Source organism: Papilio xuthus, unplaced genomic scaffold, assembly GCF_000836235.2.
Source record: "Papilio xuthus unplaced genomic scaffold, Pxut_1.1 DF828258.1, whole genome shotgun sequence".
NCBI classification, from domain to species: Eukaryota; Metazoa; Arthropoda; class Insecta; order Lepidoptera; family Papilionidae; genus Papilio; species Papilio xuthus.
The window spans coordinates 1,649,462-1,671,333 of NW_013530391.1; the positions used below are offsets into that span (position 1 = coordinate 1,649,462).

General features: G+C 32.7%; 3 protein-coding genes and 10 non-coding genes across 13 annotated transcripts in view; 3 read left to right on the forward strand and 10 right to left on the reverse strand.

The window, feature by feature from the left end:
- The window catches only part of LOC106113427 (uncharacterized), a 44,332-nt gene extending 33,257 nt beyond the window's left edge, over positions 1-11,075 (reverse strand). Inside the window, exon 1 of the mRNA XM_013306175.1 lies at positions 10,643-11,075. The gene's annotated coding sequence lies outside the window, so the exon portion shown is untranslated. The remainder of the gene's footprint in view (positions 1-10,642) is intronic.
- On the reverse strand, positions 1,333-2,685 carry LOC106113428 (uncharacterized). The gene is made up of 3 exons (XM_013306176.1): positions 2,526-2,685; positions 2,139-2,371; positions 1,333-1,819 (listed from the first exon to the last, which is right to left on the reverse strand). The coding sequence occupies exons 1-3, from the start codon at positions 2,533-2,535 to the stop codon at positions 1,742-1,744; spliced, it is 321 nt and encodes a 106-aa protein (XP_013161630.1). The 5' UTR covers positions 2,536-2,685; the 3' UTR covers positions 1,333-1,741.
- LOC106113347 (uncharacterized) lies at positions 7,756-10,541 on the reverse strand. Its single transcript, XM_013306071.1, has 3 exons — positions 10,529-10,541; positions 9,076-9,297; positions 7,756-8,446 (listed from the first exon to the last, which is right to left on the reverse strand). Exons 1-3 carry the CDS (start codon positions 10,539-10,541, stop codon positions 8,217-8,219), a joined length of 465 nt encoding a protein of 154 aa, XP_013161525.1. The 3' UTR covers positions 7,756-8,216.
- A 628-nt stretch (positions 11,076-11,703) lies between the features above and the next one.
- TRNAG-GCC (transfer RNA glycine (anticodon GCC)) lies at positions 11,704-11,774 on the reverse strand. Its single transcript has one exon. It is a non-coding gene; the product is annotated as a tRNA-Gly (tRNA).
- A 186-nt stretch (positions 11,775-11,960) lies between these two features.
- On the forward strand, positions 11,961-12,031 carry TRNAG-GCC (transfer RNA glycine (anticodon GCC)). The gene has a single exon. It is a non-coding gene; the product is annotated as a tRNA-Gly (tRNA).
- A 1,212-nt stretch (positions 12,032-13,243) lies between these two features.
- On the reverse strand, positions 13,244-13,314 carry TRNAG-GCC (transfer RNA glycine (anticodon GCC)). Its single transcript has one exon. It is a non-coding gene; the product is annotated as a tRNA-Gly (tRNA).
- A 1,027-nt stretch (positions 13,315-14,341) lies between these two features.
- TRNAG-GCC (transfer RNA glycine (anticodon GCC)) lies at positions 14,342-14,412 on the reverse strand. The gene has a single exon. It is a non-coding gene; the product is annotated as a tRNA-Gly (tRNA).
- A 1,800-nt stretch (positions 14,413-16,212) lies between these two features.
- TRNAG-GCC (transfer RNA glycine (anticodon GCC)) lies at positions 16,213-16,283 on the forward strand. Its single transcript has one exon. It is a non-coding gene; the product is annotated as a tRNA-Gly (tRNA).
- An 83-nt stretch (positions 16,284-16,366) lies between these two features.
- TRNAG-GCC (transfer RNA glycine (anticodon GCC)) lies at positions 16,367-16,437 on the reverse strand. The gene has a single exon. It is a non-coding gene; the product is annotated as a tRNA-Gly (tRNA).
- Positions 16,438-17,573: 1,136 nt separating this feature from the next.
- Positions 17,574-17,644, reverse strand: TRNAG-GCC (transfer RNA glycine (anticodon GCC)). Its single transcript has one exon. It is a non-coding gene; the product is annotated as a tRNA-Gly (tRNA).
- An 885-nt stretch (positions 17,645-18,529) lies between these two features.
- On the forward strand, positions 18,530-18,600 carry TRNAG-GCC (transfer RNA glycine (anticodon GCC)). The gene has a single exon. It is a non-coding gene; the product is annotated as a tRNA-Gly (tRNA).
- Positions 18,601-18,742: 142 nt separating this feature from the next.
- On the reverse strand, positions 18,743-18,813 carry TRNAG-GCC (transfer RNA glycine (anticodon GCC)). The gene has a single exon. It is a non-coding gene; the product is annotated as a tRNA-Gly (tRNA).
- A 2,468-nt stretch (positions 18,814-21,281) lies between these two features.
- TRNAG-GCC (transfer RNA glycine (anticodon GCC)) lies at positions 21,282-21,352 on the reverse strand. The gene has a single exon. It is a non-coding gene; the product is annotated as a tRNA-Gly (tRNA).
- Positions 21,353-21,872: the final 520 nt, after the last annotated feature.

Below are 21,872 nucleotides of genomic sequence, written 5' to 3' on the forward strand. Positions count from 1 at the left end.
TGAGATGAATAATCGCATACATGAAGCAAGCAGTCTTAATTAAAAAAATCACCATCACAATATAATACTGGGACACGTCTCGAAACGTATTTATCACACCATCTTAAACAACTATGGTCATAACTCACAGACATCTGGCTAAAAGCAACATGGTAATTAGAGAAAATATAATTGAAATACAGACATCTGGCTAAAAGCCACATGGTAATTAGAGAAAATATATTTGAAATGCACTTGTATCCAACAAGACAAACCACTTCCACCTCCCACTTAGCCTCTTCAATAGTAAACACATCTTAGTTCAGCTGCCTAAAGCATTTTGGAGTAGAAAAATATTCATCTACCATCACTATTATGTCTGAATGCACTAACCTTAATGATACAGCCTTAAAAAACTTATTCTATTAGAGGACACAAATATACATTGTAAAGAAGGCACTTTTTAAAAAACTGGTATCAAAATCATTCTGGTCACAACTTAAAAATTATATTAAATCACGTTTTCTAGATTAGGAATATTTGAATGCAAATTTGTGCGAAATATGAGACCACGACCATCATTAGATAGCCTATCGAGTGATATGTATAGATCTAATTTAAAACTAAAGTTCAGCGACAAAACTGTCTTTAAAATATCTTAAGTAATACATTACTTTAATAATTAGGAAATCAGAAATTCGTTTAAATCTAATAGTTATTAAATACACTGTGTGCCATAAAATAATCGTGCAAAGAGGCAACTGTATGCATATCACCTATTACAGGAACTGGTGCGTTCTCATCTTTATCCATTTCACCTTTTCTCATTGTGAATATTGGTTTATGGAATGATTTTTTATTTCGTGGAGGATGACTATGAATAAGATTAGCTTTGAGTACTTCGAGTTTATCAGTTATGATGAGATGGGCCTTGCATTTCCATTTTGAACCGTACGCAGTGCAGCTCCAGCGATGAGCGTTAGATCTTGCTTTCAAATGTTGGTAGAATGTAAATTCGTTCAAGCGTAGATTGATCCTTCCACTCGGACGCAGGTAAAACTCAACTGGTTAGAGAAGAAATGAAAACTTTAGAGAATGGTGAAGATAAACGAGAAATACAAATAAGCATAAGAAAATAGTAGAACATTTTAAAACAGATAGAATGCAAAGAATGAGATGATCGAAGATAATCATGAAATAATGAAAGAAATGAAACGCTTAATCATTACTTAATAATTTATATTAATTATTGCTTTTTAGTATATCGATATAAATTATCAAATTCCTATAAGATGATTGAATACAAAATTAGTAAGCAGGTAGGGTAGTAGTAATTTTTAATGATTGAACTTCTTAGTTACATTTTTTTATTAGTTACAAGGCTTTGTATAAATTAAGGCATGATTTTCTAAGCAGTTGTGTATTGTGTTAATTGATTTTCTGATTGTCAGTCAGTAAAAATCAGTCTTTAATTTGAATGTGTAATCCATTAGTTAACTTTAAGGCTAATTGACCTAAGCTTTATACTGATTTATGTCTATTTCTTTGAGATTCAAACATCTGTTGTCGGATTCATTAAACATCAAAACATCTTTGTGTCTTTCAATCAATTAAATGGGTTCCGTTTGTTGTATATTTGATGCGTTTCCTGATATTTTTTCATTACATTTATATAATAAACCTTAATCTCAGATTCCCTAATACTTTCTATTATATGGATTAAGTAAATGGCATTTTCATCTAATTCACACATTTTCATTTTCTAAAATCCTACGTGCCCTTGAATATTTTCTATCTTGAATGATAGGTCTAAATTTCGTTTCGTACAATTTTTTCTTTCCTGGAATTAAAAATACATTTCTCACATCGTCAAATCTAAATTGGTGGCAATTCATAAATTATAATAAAACGATACGAAACTAACTTATGCAAAATAAAAACAGAATATTGATAGTCGTTTCGATCGTCTTGTTTTAGAACATGATAAAGTTGAGAAAGACAATTTGGAAAAAGCAAATACGTTTGGAGAATCATTAAACGTAAAGGTAAAGGAGAATTCATAGAAGCAATTAAAACAAAACAAAAACAAAAGAAAACACGACACATTTAATAATTACGAAAAGCTACTGAAACCAAAAGAAAGTTAGTAATATACATACATTGTCCCTTGTCTTGGTACTTTCAAAGGAGTAAGTTGACGGTGGATGTGTGTGGTCTGTATGGGCACGTATCACCAACTTCTCTTTGGTAACATGGAGGAATGCTCTACATGATCTGGAACCCATTTGTGTGCAGCTCCAACGATATCCATCTCTCAACGTCTTATGCTGGTAGTATGTATAGCCATTAAACATTAAAAGATATTTTCCATGTCGACCTTTGACCATGAGGACTGGAAAATTTTATACGTATTATCCAAATATCAGATTATAATTTTAAAACTAATATATTAATATGATAGCTAAAGATCTATTTAAAGATATAAGATGTCTTTGTTTCGTTGGCATAATTAACTAAGAGGAGAGAACTTTGGTACTTCAGTTTACCTATAAACATTTAAAATCACTGATATTTGTTTAGTATTCCTGGGTGTTTCAGTCGATGTGAGTCCGTCATTATCTCTGTCCTCGTAGAGTCTCCGTGCTAAAAGAAAGGTTCGAATTGTCCTACATAAAGGCTATATCTTCCTTGGTATGTTTATATTGTATATTGCTTTGGTTTGTGCAATTATAACAAACTATTAAAATCATTTATGATAGTGATATTTATTACATAACAAATAGAATTTAATATTTTCATGTATATCAAACATTTTACAGAATTGGAGAATCTTTTGATTAATATAATAAATATAGATATTTCGTACTACAATTCGTAATATTTTCCTCGTAGTCCGCTCTCAGTTTTACTAGATTCGGTGTACCCCGTGTTGCTATTTTTCAACTTGGAACCTGCCAACGTACATCCCTGTCAAGTCTTTCGTGAAACCAAAGTATTGGCCTAGTCCACTTTATAGTAGAATCCTTTATCATTACATTGGTAACGCCTAGGTTCATGTGTGTGTGCCTCGTTACTTTTGATAACTTCACCGCTCTTGGCGAGTACCAAAGCTGCTTTGCACTTCTTCGACGTATGACAGCAACATGTCCATCGAACACCACAACTTAACTTAACATGCTTGAAATATGTGTACCCTTTTAACATCGCCAGCGTCTTAGCCGCCTTTGTTTGAATAAATTTAACTGGAACACAGAGATTTAGTTGAACTGGGACACGTTGAATTTTATAAATTGAGCTGAAACATTAGATAGCCATCCTAGTTGTTGGTAAACTTTCATCTTTCATCGTGTAATAAAGTTGAAATTGCTGCTAAACATATTTATCTTATATACAAAATTCTCGTGTCACAATTTTCGTTCCCATACTCCTCCGATACGGCTTGACCGATTCTCATGAAATTTTGTGAGCATATTTGTGTAGGTCTGAGAATCGGCCAACATCTATTTTTAATTCCGCGCGGACGGAGTCGCGGACAACAGCTAGTTTTTCTATATAGCTACAACTGCTACATAACATATACAGGCAAAACAATGGGAAGCATTTTTATTATATCTAAAACTTAACCGTCTTTTAAGAATATATACAAAGAGTAATAGAAACCAGATAATTAACAGATTTTCATTAACTAAATATTAGGTTTGAAAAAAACGAATAAAACATAAAGAAATACGATACTTTATTATAATAGAAACTAAAACTCATTAATACGTTATTTTACACATACGTATAATTAAAACATTTTTTTTTCTTGAATAGAATAGAAGAGGTAATTATATATAATATAATACTAACATTTCGTATATATTTATTAATTATCTTAAATCCTTACAATGCAATTAGATCGCTAAATACTCTCATAGTGGCCTGCTATTAAATTATTCAAACTTTCGTGAGACATTATACTAAACTGATATATAAACACGGCTAAACACTCATCCTGATGAAGGGCCCCCGATGGGCTCGAAACTAGTCGGTGCCGCCCCCGGACGATACGTGAGTGTTTAGCCGTTTTTATATATCACTCATAGTGGCCTTTTGAAGTACAACATTCTCTAAATAACTTTGTACAAAGAATCTCGGACATTCAGTTGTTTACCATACCCTAGTATATAATCCGCACGGACTCCGATGGTACCGCGATGGTTGATGTGTGTGGTTCTCGTTCATTCTTAATATATTGCCATTGTCGTCAATTACAAGATAAGAATTGCAACTACGTGAGAAATGCTTCGTACACTGCCATCTAGCGCCCTTTTTGACCTGGTACTGTTTAAAGTACGTAAAGTCGTGATACATTGCCAAAACTTTGTCTCTATTCGTCTTGATGAATTGTACTGAAAACAAATTATGCGTACGTTAATCGATCTGAAAGTGTTTTTTTTGTCATGTGGACGATATTTAATCTTATCTTATATCTTTAAATGAGCAATTCTTGTGTATATATATATACAAGAATTGCTCATTTGCTTAAAAAAAATATGGCACAGATGTATGACATAGTCTGGATATATATATATATTATATAATTGGAATCTCGGAATCGGCTCCAATGTGTTCTTCCAGACTATGTCATACATCTGTGCCATATTTTTTTTTATAACAGACGGGGGCAAACGAGCAGCGGGAACACCGAGGTGTTCAACGACACCCATGGACATCAGCAATACCAGAGGAACCGCAGATGCGTTGCCGGCCTTTGAGGTGGTGATAAGCTCGCTTCTTGAAGGACCCTAAGTCGTAGCGGTTTGGAAATACCGCCGAGGACAAACCATCCCACAACGCTGCTGTGCGAGGCAGGAAGTTTCGTATAGCATTCGTTGTGTTATATTTGGCTCGTTCACGTACCGACACGTGTTACCGGTCCAAAGGTCTGACATCGACTGACGTCCCCTCTCTTTGGCGAGACAAACAACACTACGTTTATGCGTACATTACACATACATCTAAACATTCGTATTTATATTATATAGTAAGATATAGAAGAGTTGAAATTAGGTAACCAAATAAGAGACTTCTAATTATCTTACAATAAAATTTAATATCAATAAAATAAAATAACACTGTAAATATTCACAGATGACATTGAGTTACCTAATCTATGTATATGTACATACTAAACTACAACTCTTATAGTAGTTCTTCGTACAATATAGTGGAAAGTGAATTTAATTCCACGACAATAAAACTTAGACTCTTATATATCTCCCATCTTTATCGCGATGATATTTAGTCGGTGCGTGTGTATGTTCTTCGTTTTTTCTCTCTATGTTGCCAAGGTGATTGATAAGTACATAAGCGTTACAACCAGTGGAGGATTGCTTCGAACATTTCCATCTAACACCACCTCTAACTTGGTAATGCTTAGCGTAAGTATATCCGTTATATAATACCAATTTAATATTATGGGCCGTTGTTATGTATATCGCTGAAACAAATAATACATATTTATCATCGTTTTATTATAGTTAAATAAATTTTGCTGTTATGTGTATATAAAGTTAGGTCAGAGCGTTGATGGCTTAGGGGTTTAAGCACTTGATTTGTAATCCGCAGGTCCTGGGTTCGAATACCGACATGTACCAACGTGTTTTACGATCTTCGATTTACATATGTAAATTTATCCGACGTTCTTACGGTAAAGGAAAACATCGTGATGCAACCTGCACATATCCGAGAAGAAATTCAAAGAGTGTTTGACTATGGCCTAGTCACCCCTAACTTAGGGTAGGCTCCGATCCCCTCGTTGGGGACCTATAGTGAGCTGATGATGATGAAAGTTAGGTGAACTGTGATCTTGTATTTGAGTATCGTAATCACATAAACAAAAAGTACTTGAATGTGGATGGCTACAAAGGTATAGGAATACCAAAGAAAGTATGGATTGTGTGAAAGAGGATATGCGTAAGAAGGTGAATTCAGATATGACGGCTGATAGAAATGTATGGAGTAGTACATACTGTGCCGACCTTCCGTAGGATAATGTTTGATGATATCCGTATCCATTCGAAGTACCCACGAATGGATAACTGTAATAACTTAGTCGGTATATTGATGCAAACTATCCTTGATCTTTTAAAGTACTTTATGTTTGTACTGTTTCATAAAATAAAAAAAAATTACATCAATGTCTTTAATAAGGAATGAAACACGTGCGATTTAAAGAAAATTATACAATTTCAAAAATAAAACGATTAGAATCACATTAAGTATACGATTTGGCACATATTACGAAGAGAATAAATATTACGTGACTAGGTCATATGCAGATTATCAATAAGTTTCGGGAATAAAAAATGGAAAAAAATTGTAAAATTATCACGTGCTTAATTTATAAATTGATTATAATTTTTCCTAAATAATTATATTTTTCAAACCCACTACCAAACAACTAACGCCATCTATGTGATAAATCACGACCTACGTAGATATTTTTTTACATTTTTTTACTTTATTGAAATGTAAAGGTACGCGTCCATTGTCCCGTGCCGGACGCACCGCATGGACAACGAATTTTAGTTTGCGTTATATGATTTAAATAGCGCTGCGTCCATCATCCGCGCCGTCCGCATCGCATCAAGACATCGCAAAATCGTTTAATCCGAACGGTGCGTCCGACGCGGGCCAAAGCACGCGTACCTTTATAGGATAAAACATTTTTTTTACATTTTTTATGTTTGATTTCGCAGCATCCATTGACCTTTATAAATATAACTAAGCAATTAAAGTGGGTTTCCACTGCACAAAACAATAATATGTATGCAGTGATTACATGTTTTCGTGCTTAGTACATCTACAGTGGAAACTGTAAGTAAGTAATCTTACAACAAAACATAAATACTTTTAAATACTTAAGTTTATTATATTCGTATTAAAAATATAAGATAATAAATCAAGTATTTTACATAATGTATACAAGTATATAATTAAAAATGAAAATTAATTTACGTACCAATAAAAATCATAATGTCTTTTATGTATTTTTTATACACTTCTATATATGTTATATACAACATTTTACTATAGATAAAAATAATTAGAACTAAAAAGTAAGTATTTTCACAGCACTATTAAGTTTACTATTAAGTAACTAGAGTTTAAGTTTAACCGTGGGTTTCAACTGTTCAAAACAACCATACAAATACATTGTCTTCTCTCTCTCCAATAGAAAGAGGAACAAAACTATTTTTGTATGTGTCCGGCACTGACCTTTTTATACCGATGGCTGTAAGACATGGTATTTTGTGCCTATTTGAATTTCGCCATTTTGACGCTGACGGTAGCAATGTTGGAAACTCAAACGAATAGTATAATAAAGTGAACCGACAGTAACTTCAACTGACACTTTCAAATTGAAACAAATTTAAAGCTGTCATTTCCAAGCAGCAACCCGTCCAACGATTTATACAGAGGTCTGTGTTAAGATAGTGGAAAACCTATGTGAAAATTAAAATATAAACAACAATTATATAATAAACACAGAAATCTTTGTCTTTTTAAGTATATTTTTTAAGTCGCCTAAGAAATTTAATAATTTTTTTACTAAGAATTTTTTTTTATATTTCTGCTATATTTGATATTATCCATAATATTCACCTTTATTTTTGAATTATTAAAGATTAAGAAATAGTATATAACTTACAAATAAGTTATTCGAAATACTTTTTCATTACATAAAATAGAATTGACTAAAATAATAAATAATTAAGCTAAAGAATTCAAGTTACAATTTAAGTTAACAATTATGATTATAAATAACTTAAAAAAATGGCAGTGATAGTTTAAGAATTGTATAAAAACCAAACCGACTGTAACTTAAATAAAAAAAAACAATCTTAAATTTACTAATATCTAGGAATGACTTTGAAAAATTATGCCTATGTTAATGGAAAAAAAATTGATTTACTATAACTATACAAATAAATAATTTTAACCATATTATATTTTAAGCAAGCTATGTATTAAGTAGCTGATTATTTTGAAACCGGTTTCAATACGAGTAACAGATATCAATTAGAATCTTATTGCTATAAACAAAATTTTTCTACTGCTAGTATTATACAGACTTGTCTCAAAGAATCCGAGGAAAAGAGTTTTATCTCCCAAGGAGTTATAAAAGTTACAACTCTTTTCATAGTATTGGTTAATTTGTTGAAACATTGAAGTAACTAGCAAACATCTTAATCATTGAAATTATATTTTGTATAATTGTCAGCATGATTATGGAAGCCTTTATGTTTGATGTAACGTCCTTCAACTGTTGTTTGCACGCAGCTGTTGCATCCCAATCTTTTCCTATCCCGACATGTCCAATTTATAGTATTCTGATATCTATTATTGATCCAATATTTGTTGTCTTTGAATATCAATACCATACTTCCCGTACGGTGTGATGGTAGGTAATAAATTCCTGTAAACAAAACTCATTTATTACCTGATCTTTTAAATTTTTTTAATTATGTATAATTCTATTGAACTACCCTCAATTTTCTATATAAAGAAAATGAGGGTACTTGTAGTTTAAATAAATACAAAGATAATTTAATTACAAAATTAGATATAAAAAAAAAACTAGAATAGAGGACTTACAAAAATAAAGTAACAAAGCTCGGATAAACTCAAAGAGTTTTTTTTTATAAAATTTGATTTTTTTTTAATATATAATTTGTACTTGACAATATCTAACAGGCACAGTTAATAGAATGAAAACAATCACCTTACCAGAATATTGTATTCTAAAATGTACACGATAAAAAAAAAATGACAGTCCATTTATAAACAAGCAGTTCCCTAAAGCAGAAACATGCTTTCTGTAAGACTTTTCAATACATAAAATCTTAAGTACATCATGATTAAGAAAAATAAATCTATACAAAGTACCAAATAAAACATTTCATAATATAAGTAATCACTTGAGAGATTGTCTCCAAAATAAATCTTTTTCTCTTATAAATCTACCGTCATGACATTGTCGCAAACGGGGAGGATTATGGATGTGTCTGCCACGAAATATTGAAATGTAGTCTCTGCCATCGAAGCCTCTGTAGGTGATAACATCAGCCCGGCAGCCGTAGACATCTCGTGATGAACAGTACCACTGCTTTTTGCCATGAGCTTGATGATTCTTCATATAGAATGTGAATCCATTTAATATAAGCAAGCCAGCTCCAGTCCTGCCCGGTATGAACTGCGCTGGAACTGATGAGCATAACCAAAAATTAACCTTGTACTTTATTAAATAAAACACAAATTTGCTTACAATGATTTATTATTATGCCATTTTAAACCATTTTTAAAAAGTGCTTTGGTTTAAAATAACATAAATTTAATATTTAATAGCGATAAATTAAAATGGTACACACTTTCTTTATATATAAAATAAGTACCATAAAGGTATGGGATAAGGAGAAGGCAAGGTAAATAATTAGACCAAACATTTCAAATAGTTTATTTAGCAACTGATTATACTGTTTTTTCCTTTATTTAATAAACACAAACATACAAACTTTACAGGAGTCACAAAATTACTTTTTTTGTCCTATAGAATTTGATTTCATGTTGAAATTAAATTCATTTGATAACAAAATTATTTCTATAATTGTAATGGCACCGTGGTTTTCATTTAAAATAAAAAAAAATAAGAAAGGATTTCCAAACACATAAAGGCAGGTGTTACATTGAAAATAACATGTTCTATGCTATTACTTTGTTTATTAATATTATAAAACAGAAACACACTATAGTAACCTTTAAAAATATAGAAAATAAACACACACAAAACACTTGTTTATCAACTCTACTGGGACTCGAACCCAGGTGTAATAAATGCAACAGCAATGCAACCAATACATACAACTTGAAATTCAACGGAAGAACATCTTTAAAATCACACTTAACATTCAGGTTCACCGTCCATTATATATTTCAACAGTAGACCACTACTATTGTATTTGATGATGGCTATTTCATCAGTCAGGATTAATGTACATAAGTAAATATAAAACACACATTGGTACATGGCGGGATTCGAACCCAGGACATACAGATTGCAAGTCAAGTGCTTAACCCTCTGAGCCACCAACACTCTTGATGATGATTACATCAGTAGACCACTACAATTAAAATTGTAATGTTCTACACATTAGTCCACAACTCGACTGACTTATTTCAAATAAAATTTAATGACAAATATGTTTAACACCTTATAATAACAGCAGGAATCAAACCCACATTAGTACATATTGTTTAATTTTACCTATTCAAAGACATCTTTGTTGGTTTCTGAAATTGAATCCATATGAAATTCAACACATATCATTTTTCTCATCTCCATGTTTTAAGGGTTATAATAGTGGTTTTGTTTTATTATACAAGATAAAACATTAACAAAAATCTATGCCACCAATAGAAATTTATCAATTTTATAATTTGGTATATTAGGAATAGTATTTTTCTGTCTGTAACACATAGAACATCTTATGTAAACATCAGCCTTTAACAGTCATCTTGAAAACTTTCTAAACAAATTTGCCAACATAAATAACATCAAATACAATTTTGAACATTTGGAAACCCTTCGTAAAAGAACTTACTCTCTATTACTCACCGAACCGCAGCAAGGATCCGGGAACAAGTATCCCAAAATGGGATAAAAGCGGGAACAAAAACTAACCTTTCAACACTTCACATCACAACAAGTTCAACAAAATTAAAACTTTTGCATCGTTGACTAGACAACCTGAACATTATTTCATTTATATTTAATAAGAAACTTTTACTTTAATCTTGTTTTGTAACAAAATAACACGCAAAACAACATAAAAACAATTTGACGTTTGGAAGATTAACGCAAGAAAATCTAGAAAAGCATAGTATTTTATCGAAAACACATCACTTTCGGCACGCATTTTTGTGCTACTATCGCGGAATACTCAATCTCGACGCATATTTTTTACGAAACTACGAAAAAATAACACCATAAAACAACAGTTATTTGGCATCGAGAGAGTTATTTTGACATTTGTAATGTAAAATACGATTATTTTATATACTCTTTGGTACGAACTAGTACAGATACGGAATACGGGTATAGACAAAACAATTATAGCAAACAGAAAACTGAGATGAGATTTTATTAATTATTGTCTTTGCAATTCTTAGAATGTTTCTCCCATTTTATGTTCAATATTTGGCAACTTTTCATTTAATTGTTAATCAAATATGAATTATAGTTTACTTTCCACTTATTATTAATTATTTATGTATTTATAAAACTTATATCCTAAACTTGGACGGGTGAGGATTAGTTTTTGAATGAAGATTGTGGCTAAGAGTGAGAACTCGACAATTTAAAGAAGAGTTATTACAGAAATGACTTATCTTCGTTAATCTCTCAGCACCATCTTGTGACTATTCTAATCTACGAAACTAGAACGCCTTTTGACAACTTCATTCTTCATTGTGACGGTAGATGTCTCTGTTTTTTAATTCTCAGTCATTCACTTCTAAAAAGAAAGTTTGGTTTTCAACTTCTGATATAAAAAAATGTTTTGAAATGTTGAGGTTTCCAAAGTAAAAAGTTAAATTTTTGTGGAAAAAATGTTAAATTTGCAAGTAAAATAAAATCAAAAAACCAGCATACCAATACGATGAGAGGAAAAAAGAACCTGCATCGACCGGGAATCGAACCCGGGCCGCCCGCGTGGCAGGCGAGCATTCTACCACTGAACCATCGATGCTTATAATTGTGCGAGATAATTTGAAGTTGAAAAGTTTAATAAATTTTGTAAGACATTTTTTCCAAGAAAATAAATAAAATTTACCAATAGAAACTGATTCACTTAATATCCTGTGGGTCACATTTAATATTATTATAATATTTTAATTCTCTGCTTTAATTATTTGTTTTATTCTAACTCGCATAAGCATCGATGGTTCAGTGGTAGAATGCTCGCCTGCCACGCGGGCGGCCCGGGTTCGATTCCCGGTCGATGCAGTATTTTTATAAAATATATTTGTTTATTGTAGTTCTACCTATACTTTTTATATAAGAAATTATTCTACTTACAGAGGTTTCTCTCTTCATTGAGTTTATAGAGGTCGCCCGTCAGAATCAAAAAATATCTCTGGCTAACAGAGCTTTTGCTTATCCAAGTCCAACAAAAAAACTTTAACAAATAACTATCACATTTTACATTTCTGATTGTAATATTATCTTTATAATAACAGTATTGCCACATTGCCCGCAGAACGGACGGCCGATGAGCCAAAAAGTCCTAGAGTGGCGGCCGCGGACGGGTCGACGCAGCGTAGGTAGGCCTCCGATGGACCGATGACCTGGTCAAGGTTGCGTGAGTGCACTGGATGAGGGCGGCACAGGACTGGGCATTATGGCAATCGATGTGGGAGGCCTACATCCAGCAGCGGATAAATCTAGGCGGATTATGATGATGAATAATAGTTCTGACTTATGAGAGTGGTTTTAAATGAATTATTGTTTGATTAATTGAATTAAATGTTTTTATAGGGAGTGTGCTTATAAAAATAACACTTCCTATTACAACCCTATTGTTAGAATGAGACGTCTATATAATAGTACATCGATCGATCTAGACATCTTCAACCCTAAATATGCGGTCTTCATAAAGGCTGTTTCAAAAATACTACAGTGACAATGTCTGGTTTTTCTCATCCCTTCATTTTCATGCCTTTTTTAACCCTCAAAATTGTAACAACTTAAATTTAAGAACACATAATTAATTTTTTAAATGTTTTATCTGCTCTTTTCATCCTTTCTACATTTGTATAATCATGTTGTGTACATTTACTTTGGCTTATAACCTAGATTCTTAATTTTACTTCATTTATTTGTAAACTAGCTCTCGCTCTCGTAGAAAATAGTATCCTATGTCCGTCTCCTAGCTTTAAGCTACCTCCTCACCAATTTTCAACCATATCGGTAAAGCCGTTCTTGAGTTATAAATAGTGCAACTAACACGACTCTCATTTTTATATACGTTCATAGTAGTTCATAGGGGATCATTCGACTGCCGTAAACCATGTCCTAGCATAAGCTAAGACCTTAATTGAAATGGTACAAGAAATAATAGTAAATTAAGAAAAATCTGCTAACATATTAATAAAAAATAGAGCTTGGATCGATTTATAGATTTGTTTTACGGTTAAGGTGAATTATTTACAAAATAATTGCATCGACCGGGAATCGAACCCGGGCCGCCCGCGTGGCAGGCGAGCATTCTACCACTGAACCATCGATGCTTGTACATCGCAGTAAAAATTATAAATTAAACTGTAAAAATATAGTATCACTAAGCTTTTCTAAATCACGATGCTAGCAACACACGGAATAAATTGTTGCTTTGATTTGCATAATTAAACAATTATTTATGTCTGATCATATTTGGTCTTGTAATGCATAGCAAGATTTGCATTTTTAGACCGTTGGTAGTGAATATTTAATAGCATTATTTTGTATCGTATTTAGTACTTTTTTCAAAGAGTTATAATATTTATAGTACTAGTAAAAAATGTTGCTATCACATTAAATTATAAATGAAAAAGTTTAGATGAATGTTTGTTATTATATGTCTCCTGGTTAAGCGGATTTCCATACATCTAGGTCTAGGTGAACACATAGGCTACTACTTAAGTTATTTTCTTAATTACGCGCGGACGGAGTCGAGTGCAAAAGCTGATACATATTATAACGATTTTAGTATTTACGTTGGATAGTTATTAATTTATTAAGTTATGAAAGTTTCAAGTTAGTGAACAAGTTGACGAGAAACAGTTGCTTCAAGACAAACCGACGAGTAATCCCTGAAGTCATAGTTATATAAACATTTCGATATGACAGATGTCAATGTAGCCAGTGCCCAACTTCCCAAGAGTACTATTGTTCTGTTAACCCTTAATTCGATGGTGTCCAGTGTGACGAACAACTAATAAAAAAATCTACTGAACTAGTTTAGAGAGAATTACGTAAGTATGACTTTATTAAAAAAAAACAGTTTTTTTGCTACAAAAAATCGTCGAATTAAGGGTTAAGACATTAAAAGCTAAACTTATTTATTTTTAAGCTGTATAATTATAACAACGATTATAATTTATGTTAAACCTGCAATTTCCAAATTGAGTTTAGATCGACTATAGAAGTGCAAGGGGTGAACCAGTAATTTTTAAGGGGACCGTTGGAAAAAAGTTTTAGTTAAAATGATCTGTGTTATTTTCAAAGACAATGAGAGGGATGACAATGTTCTATTACTACGCTTAGCAAAAGATAAAATGCATCGACCGGGAATCGAACCCGGGCCGCCCGCGTGGCAGGCGAGCATTCTACCACTGAACCATCGATGCTTGATGATTCTTTAGTAAATAATGAAAGCAAGCAATATTAGAAAGGAAACACGATGAGTTACGATATGTATATGGTTTTTGTGACCCCAATATAAACTAACAACAACATGTTTTTATTTAAAACAACTTTTTAAAGATGTTTTTTTATTGCAATTTCTTACAGATACATCAAGTATTTATGAAGTTGTAACAAACATCTATACAACCAAACTTTATTTTTATATCATAAGGTGGCAAACGAGCGAGCGGCCACCTGAAATCGCTGAAATAGCGAAGTGACTGTAGCCCATAGACATACGCAATTGCATATGCGTTGCCTACCTTTAATCAAAGGAGGAGAGGATGCACAGAAAGAAAATATTTTCCCTTTCTATGCATCCTCTCATCCGGAAAGTCCACTTCCTCATCCCATATTTTCCTTATAAGAAAAAGGGTGGGAAGGGAAAGAGGACTAAATTAGGCTTCTGGGACGCACACTCATCAGACGAAACGCGGAGTTGCCTCCACTTCACGCCTGTCTTCTGTGTGGTCGTGGTATTTCACCGAGCTAGCCGGGACAATTCGTGCGAAGATGTTAAAGCGGGCTCTACCACTGTTAAAAAAAACTTTGGTATTATTTCATAGTTAATTTGAAAGAAAGTGTGTCACTATTGTTCTTAATTTATCATATTATTTTAATAAACGATAGCCTCTATTCTAATAGACTGACAAATTAAAAAAAAATAATAGTCTATCTGTTCTTCAAGGCTGTGATGTCATGCCAAATTTCAGCGGTATCTTACAGCTGTTCTGGAGATACCTTGTAACAAACATCCATCCATTCATCCAAACGTTCGCATTTGTAATATCAGTTAGTTTTTATCCATTTCATTTTATTATATTTTAATTACAAATAAATACGAGTACCGCCTTACAAAGATGCGCCTTGAAGTATATTTTTAATCTCGTTTCTATTTTGTTTTTCAATAGACTTCCGACTTTTTATCAGGGAAATATTTAATTAAGCGCAAAACTCAAGAGCGTTTTAATAAGCCAAGTTGAAAAATAGAGCAAGTTACAATTTATTTAAGTTATAAAATCTCTTATAACTTTAAATATTTAGGAAATAAACAAACTAATGCTTTTTGCTTTAGTTATTGGTAAGTGCTTAGGATTTTATCGAATATTTTTTTCTACTTCGCAATTTTTTTTAAAAAGAAAAACAAAAAAGTTCCAAGCTTACTTTTGCGCTTTGACATTTTTTTTACTTATTTCAACCCTTTACTGTATTTTTTTTATTAAAAGAAGCCGTCCATTTTAGTAAAGACTAGCAGTAGCCCGCGACTGCGTCCGCGCGGAATTAAAAAGATAATAGAAGACATAGGCTACTACTACGTGTTCTTCCAGACTATGTTCTACATGTATGCCAAAGTACATCGAGATCCGTTGACTCGTTCTTTAGATACCTTCAAACATCCATCCGTCTAACAAGAACCTATTTCATACATTTGGTGGCCATCATTAATAGCTTGTCCCTTATCCGATAGAAGGGTTTGAGCAATAAAACAAACTGACGCAATAACTTGCTTGCGGTAACGAATTACATTTTGTCTTGACATTGATAAGTGTCGGCTTATTTTATCTTATTTACCCTGTCTGGGTTTCTATTGCCGAATTAAACACGAATCATGTTTAGTTATTTATTTAGTCCGTGTATAGTTGCCCTTAGACACGATCTGGGTTATACGTGATGTTTTTTTGTTTTTGTAATTGATGATTTTTCTTTTTAATTAGATAAATTATTGACTACGAAGTACTCAAGCATCGATGGTTCAGTGGTAGAATGCTCGCCTGCCACGCGGGCGGCCCGGGTTCGATTCCCGGTCGATGCAGTACTTTTTTTAAATAGTCCGAATACTCTGAAACAAAAAATAATTTATTTTAAAGTTATATTGGTCAATTTTGTAAAAAAGTTTGCATCGACCGGGAATCGAACCCGGGCCGCCCGCGTGGCAGGCGAGCATTCTACCACTGAACCATCGATGCTTGTGTGAGCCAACTAAAACAAATATTGTTAATAAATTTAAAACAAAGCCCTATATATCTGTATGTTTTTGTAAGCGATTTTTGGTGGTTATTTCTATAGAAACATTCTTTGAACTTACTTATAAATATCAATTTTACGATTTACATGAGATGAATCTTCATAACCTTTTAGGCACGAACTAAAACTCAAAGTGTTTGATATGATGATCATAATATTTTTATTGGTAGTGATAAAAAGTTTATAAAAACGCACTTAAAGCTGTTTTCTAAGAGGTTAGAAATACGTGTGAAATAAGGAACATAGAGATAAAGAATTAATAATAAAAGAACTAGCTGTCGCCCGTGATTCCGTCCGCGCGCAATTTAAAAAAACCTAATAGCTCGTTTACGTGTTCTTCCAAGCTATGTTCTACATCTATGCCAAAAAATACAGCCGTTCTGAAGATACGTTCAAACATATATCCATCCATCCCTTCGTATTAATAATATTAGTAAGATGAATGTAAGATTTTATTTTTGATGGAACCCTAATTAGTATATTACAACTTTTACTAAAACTCCTAAACCCCTAAATAGTTCACAATTAATTCACAATGAAATTGTACTTTGACACTCTGTGAATTGCATTATCTCTGAGAGGCTAATCTCTAATGTAGTTAACGTATCTCTTTGACTTTAGTTAACGCGACCGCAACAAACACGCTCTGTTAGTCGCCACTCTCCAGTGGTCCTCTTACAAAGGTCTTTGGAGTCCTCTTTAGTTACATACTGTTAATTCTTTAGCTGCAGAAATCAATTACCGTGATACTTATACTAAAACTAGCTGTGCCTGCGACTTCGTCTGCGGATTGCGGTCAATGATTGACATAAAAATTTCCATATCTTCAAAGATAAATCAACTTTGGTTCAGTAGTTTTGGTGTTTATCGCGAACATACATCGTGATACGAAATTTTTATATTTATAAGATATGTTGTTGTCTCTGTTTTGCTAAAGGAAATGAAAGGGATGACAATATTAATGAATAATTCATGACGCTGTAGATTCACTGTCACATTTATTTGTTTTAAAAGAAGGTGAAGAAAGATTTGCATAAAAAAATGTTTTCCTTTTATTATTGTTGGATTTAAAAAATTCTGCATCGACCGGGAATCGAACCCGGGCCGCCCGCGTGGCAGGCGAGCATTCTATCACTGAACCATCGATGCTTGTTATTCAACGCTTAATTGCAGCAAAAGCAACAGAAAAGAAACAAAAGAATGTGAATAGAATCACGTCTAGAAAAAGCAATCTTTCTTTATTACGAGATGTTCTCTTTTGGAAGTAATTTGACTGGAACAAGGGGTAAAATTATAGTATTTTCTTTGTATTATTTCAATACGAAAGAATGAAGCGAGTGATCTTTAGTAGGCTAATGATCTGCTTTCTAATAAAATATTTATTTTTTTTATATATTTTATTTTGCTTTAGGGAAAAATATGAACCGTATTAACTAAGTTGAGTGCATAATTAACATTCTGCCAAAGACGTGGCATAATGGTCAGAACCTTTGCCTTTTTAGTTATAAAAAAGATAGATGTCAAAATAAGAGAATAGTGCGGGAAATGTACCAACGAAATCGTGTCTCTAATTCTGCTCGATAGTATTATTATGTACATAGTTTTAGTATCAGGATGCGTAACAAGAAATAAACGCATTTTGGCTGCCGTACTTACAATTTATACAAAGTATCTTGTTAACGAAAATATATAATCACAAAGGAAGGAATACAGACATAACATGGAATACTGAGAAAACATTACGGTCAGTCGAGTAATTAAACGATATAATATTGTAATGCTGATGTAGGTTATTATTTCAACATAATTGCAAGACGTTACTCTACTTGCAACATCTTAAGAGATAGCGTAATATTATGTATTAATTATACAATTATTTTTGTTGTATTATTATTAGTTTCTGAGACCAAAATCTTTCTTTTAAAAGATATCGTCTTCATACGATTTATTTTTGACCAACAAAAACCAGAAGAAAATCTTACATAAAGTAAAAGTTCATTTCAACATTACTACTTATTCTGAGTCTTTAAACAAGCATCGATGGTTCAGTGGTAGAATGCTCGCCTGCCACGCGGGCGGCCCGGGTTCGATTCCCGGTCGATGCAGTGCTTTTTTTAAAGAAAGTTTTATTAACGAAAACTTTTTGAACCCTATTTTAATAAAAAATATTTCACTAACTTATTATTTTTGTCCCTTGGATTCGTTGTATGTTCATGCGCATTTTTTGATACAGTTTGTAAAAAGTACTGCATCGACCGGGAATCGAACCCGGGCCGCCCGCGTGGCAGGCGAGCATTCTACCACTGAACCATCGATGCTTATATACCAAGAAATGAATTTTAAAATAAATACATAGATACGAACTTGCGAATCGTATGATGACGTAACCTTATGATGATAACCTTTCACTGAGTAACGAAGAATCATCTCAAATTAGTAATGCTTAGTGCATGAGAATTATCTGGCCCGGTAACAGAAATGGTATACTAACATATGTACATTAATCGACGTTCTTACGGTGTGGGAAAACATCGTTATGCAACCTACACATACCTGAGAAGAATTCAAAGATTTGTGTGAAGTCAACCCGCACTGGGCTAGCGTGGTTGACTATGGGCTAGTCACTCCCTAACTTAGGGTAGGCTCCGAGCCCATCAGTGGGGACGTATATTGAGCTGATGATGATGATGATGATGAAGAAATATGTTCACATATATTGACATATAAACATACACTTAATTCCAGTTTATCTTTAAAAGAAATGTTTACGAAATTAAATATTTACTGGTATTTGACGAACGAATTCGGCCTCATTACAAATTTTATTCGTCAGCAATTTGTTACGTCAGCAAACACAGCTGTTTGTGTCTGACTCTAAGCAAACAGTTAAATAAAACAGATGAAAACGTGTTTCATTTTGTTAAATTCCAAATTATATATTTTACTCCGTTTGACGCACAACAGATGTGAAAGTATTTTTTATACCAATACTAGCTGTCGTCCGCGACACCGTCCGACAAAAAAATAGATAGTAGACGATTCTCAGACTTACTGAATCTTATATACAAAATTCTCGTGTCACAATTTACGTTCCCATACTCCTCCGAAACGGCTTGACCGATTCTCATGAAATTTTGTGAGCATATTGAGTAGGTCTGAGAAACGGCCAACATCTCTTTTTAATCCCGTGCGGACGGAGTCGCGGGCGACAGCTAGTATGCATATAAAATTACAAAATCTGGATGACCGAGCTTTGCTCGGTATTTTTTTTTAATTGTGTTTTTTGGAAATTATATTTAAGTACGAATTACTAAAAAAAATGATGAAATATGAATAATATTTTTCGATCTTACCGATAGAAAAAGTTAAGTTTATGTTTAAGTTGATTATCGATAAATCACGAATAAATAGACATTTTCAAAATTCCTAGCTAGATCGATTTATCGCCCCCGAAACCCCCTATGTACTAAATTTTATGAAAATCGTTGGAGCCGATTCCGAGATTCCAATTATATATACAAGAATTGCTCATTTAAAGATATAAGATAAAAATCAATCAAGTCGTTTCGAAAGAGTAACTAATATTGTGACACGAGGATTTTATTATGCATATCTATTTCTAAATATGTACATCTATTTTGTGATGAGTTAAAATCGTAGTAAATAATACATAAGAATATCAGTCCAGTCGCTTTCAATATAACTTCTTTCCTCCGAACTTTTGTAGGTTATTCAAAGGAAGTGAACTGATAAAAAGAACCCTTTGATTTTCTTTGCGTGAAAACGCGAATGCTTTTGGCAGGTGGTAAAGGAGTTTAATAAACTATCGAAAGATTGATTTCTTTGTAAAGTCGCTGAAATAGCTGCATTATAACGAAAATATGGTTTCGTAGGACTCGTGAAGCTTTCTAATTTGTCATATGTCATATACAGATGTGAACAATTATTTTTTAATGTACAGGTGCTGTAACCGCGACTATACACGGATTAAAAAAACATAAATCGTAGCCAATGTGTTCTTCCAGACTATGTTCTATATGTTTGCCAAATTTCACCAAGATCTATTCAACCGTTCTGGAGAAATCTTCAAAAAAACATCAATCTAAACATTATATCTATATTTATAAAAGAAAGTCGTGTTAGTTACACTATTTATAACTCAAGAACGGCTTTACTGATATGGCTGAAAATTGGTAAGGAGATAGCTTAGAGCCAGGAGACGGACACAGGATACTATTTGTTTATTTTTTATTAAGTATTTATGCCTTGAAGAGTTGCTTCTTATTTAACTTACTAATATTATAAATGCGAATGTTTACATGGATGTGATGTGGATGGATGGGTGTTTGAATATATCTCTAGAACGGCTGAATGGATCTCGATTAAATTTGGCATACGTATAGAACATAGTCTGATAGAACACATAGACTACACTAATTAAGTTTTTTTATATATCCACGCGGACCCAGTCGCGGGCGACAGCTAGTTTTATAATATTAGTAAGATGTGTTAGAAAGTAAAAAAGAAACATTCTTTTCCAATGTGAATATTAGATACACACAAACAGACATGTGCCAATTTACGTTGACGAATTCTGATGTTATTTCAGAAATTGGCACATATTTTTTTGTGTATTTTCCATGTAATCAATTTTTACTTCTGAAAATACGTATTTTATTACTTATTTTATTTGTTTGATGTTTTTATTACAATTGTATAATAATATAATTTGATCGAGAACCTAGTTAGTCTAAAAAAATAAATGGATTAATAAGAAAAAATTACTTGCATCGACCGGGAATCGAACCCGGGCCGCCCGCGTGGCAGGCGAGCATTCTACCACTGAACCATCGATGCTTATAGTTACCAGCTTTAATTTTTTAATAATATTAAATACAAGTGCACAGAGAATTGAATTAGCTATTCTTTTTTTTTAATTCTGCTCGGACGGAGTCGCGGGCGCCAACCAGTGTTATTTACTATCAATCATTATGAAGCCTAAGTAATGACTCCTTATATTCCGTTCATTAAAACTATAACTCGCCTGCAAACAATGCAAATTATACCATTACTTAAGTTGGAAGCACTTCCTGAAAATGTCTACTTCGGCCGTAGTTTCTGTAACTTGGCGCCAAGTTTTCTTATCTCAAAGTATAATCTTTGAAAACTTCAATTCGTTTGACTTTGTGTTTAAGACTTTTGATTTAGGTTAATTTGTACAACCGTTTGTATATTTACTTTTGTTAAGGACTGTTAAAAAAATTAATGTAAATAATATTGTAATTAATTACGCTTCATTTACTTAAAAATTTTACACCTTCTGGGGCAATTTTACTTTTCTTTAAAATCTTTGTTAGTTGTATTGTTTTTTTTATTT

Excerpts from the sequence above, each read along its gene's own strand:
- LOC106113428 (XM_013306176.1), bottom strand. Across the intron at positions 1,820-2,138 it reads GTACCAAGACAAGGGACAAT|GAAAGAAAAAATTGTACGAA; the intron begins GTATGTATATTA and ends TTTTAATTCCAG.
- LOC106113347 (XM_013306071.1), bottom strand. Across the intron at positions 8,447-9,075 it reads TGATGTTATCACCTACAGAG|GAATTTATTACCTACCATCA; the intron begins GCTTCGATGGCA and ends TTTTGTTTACAG.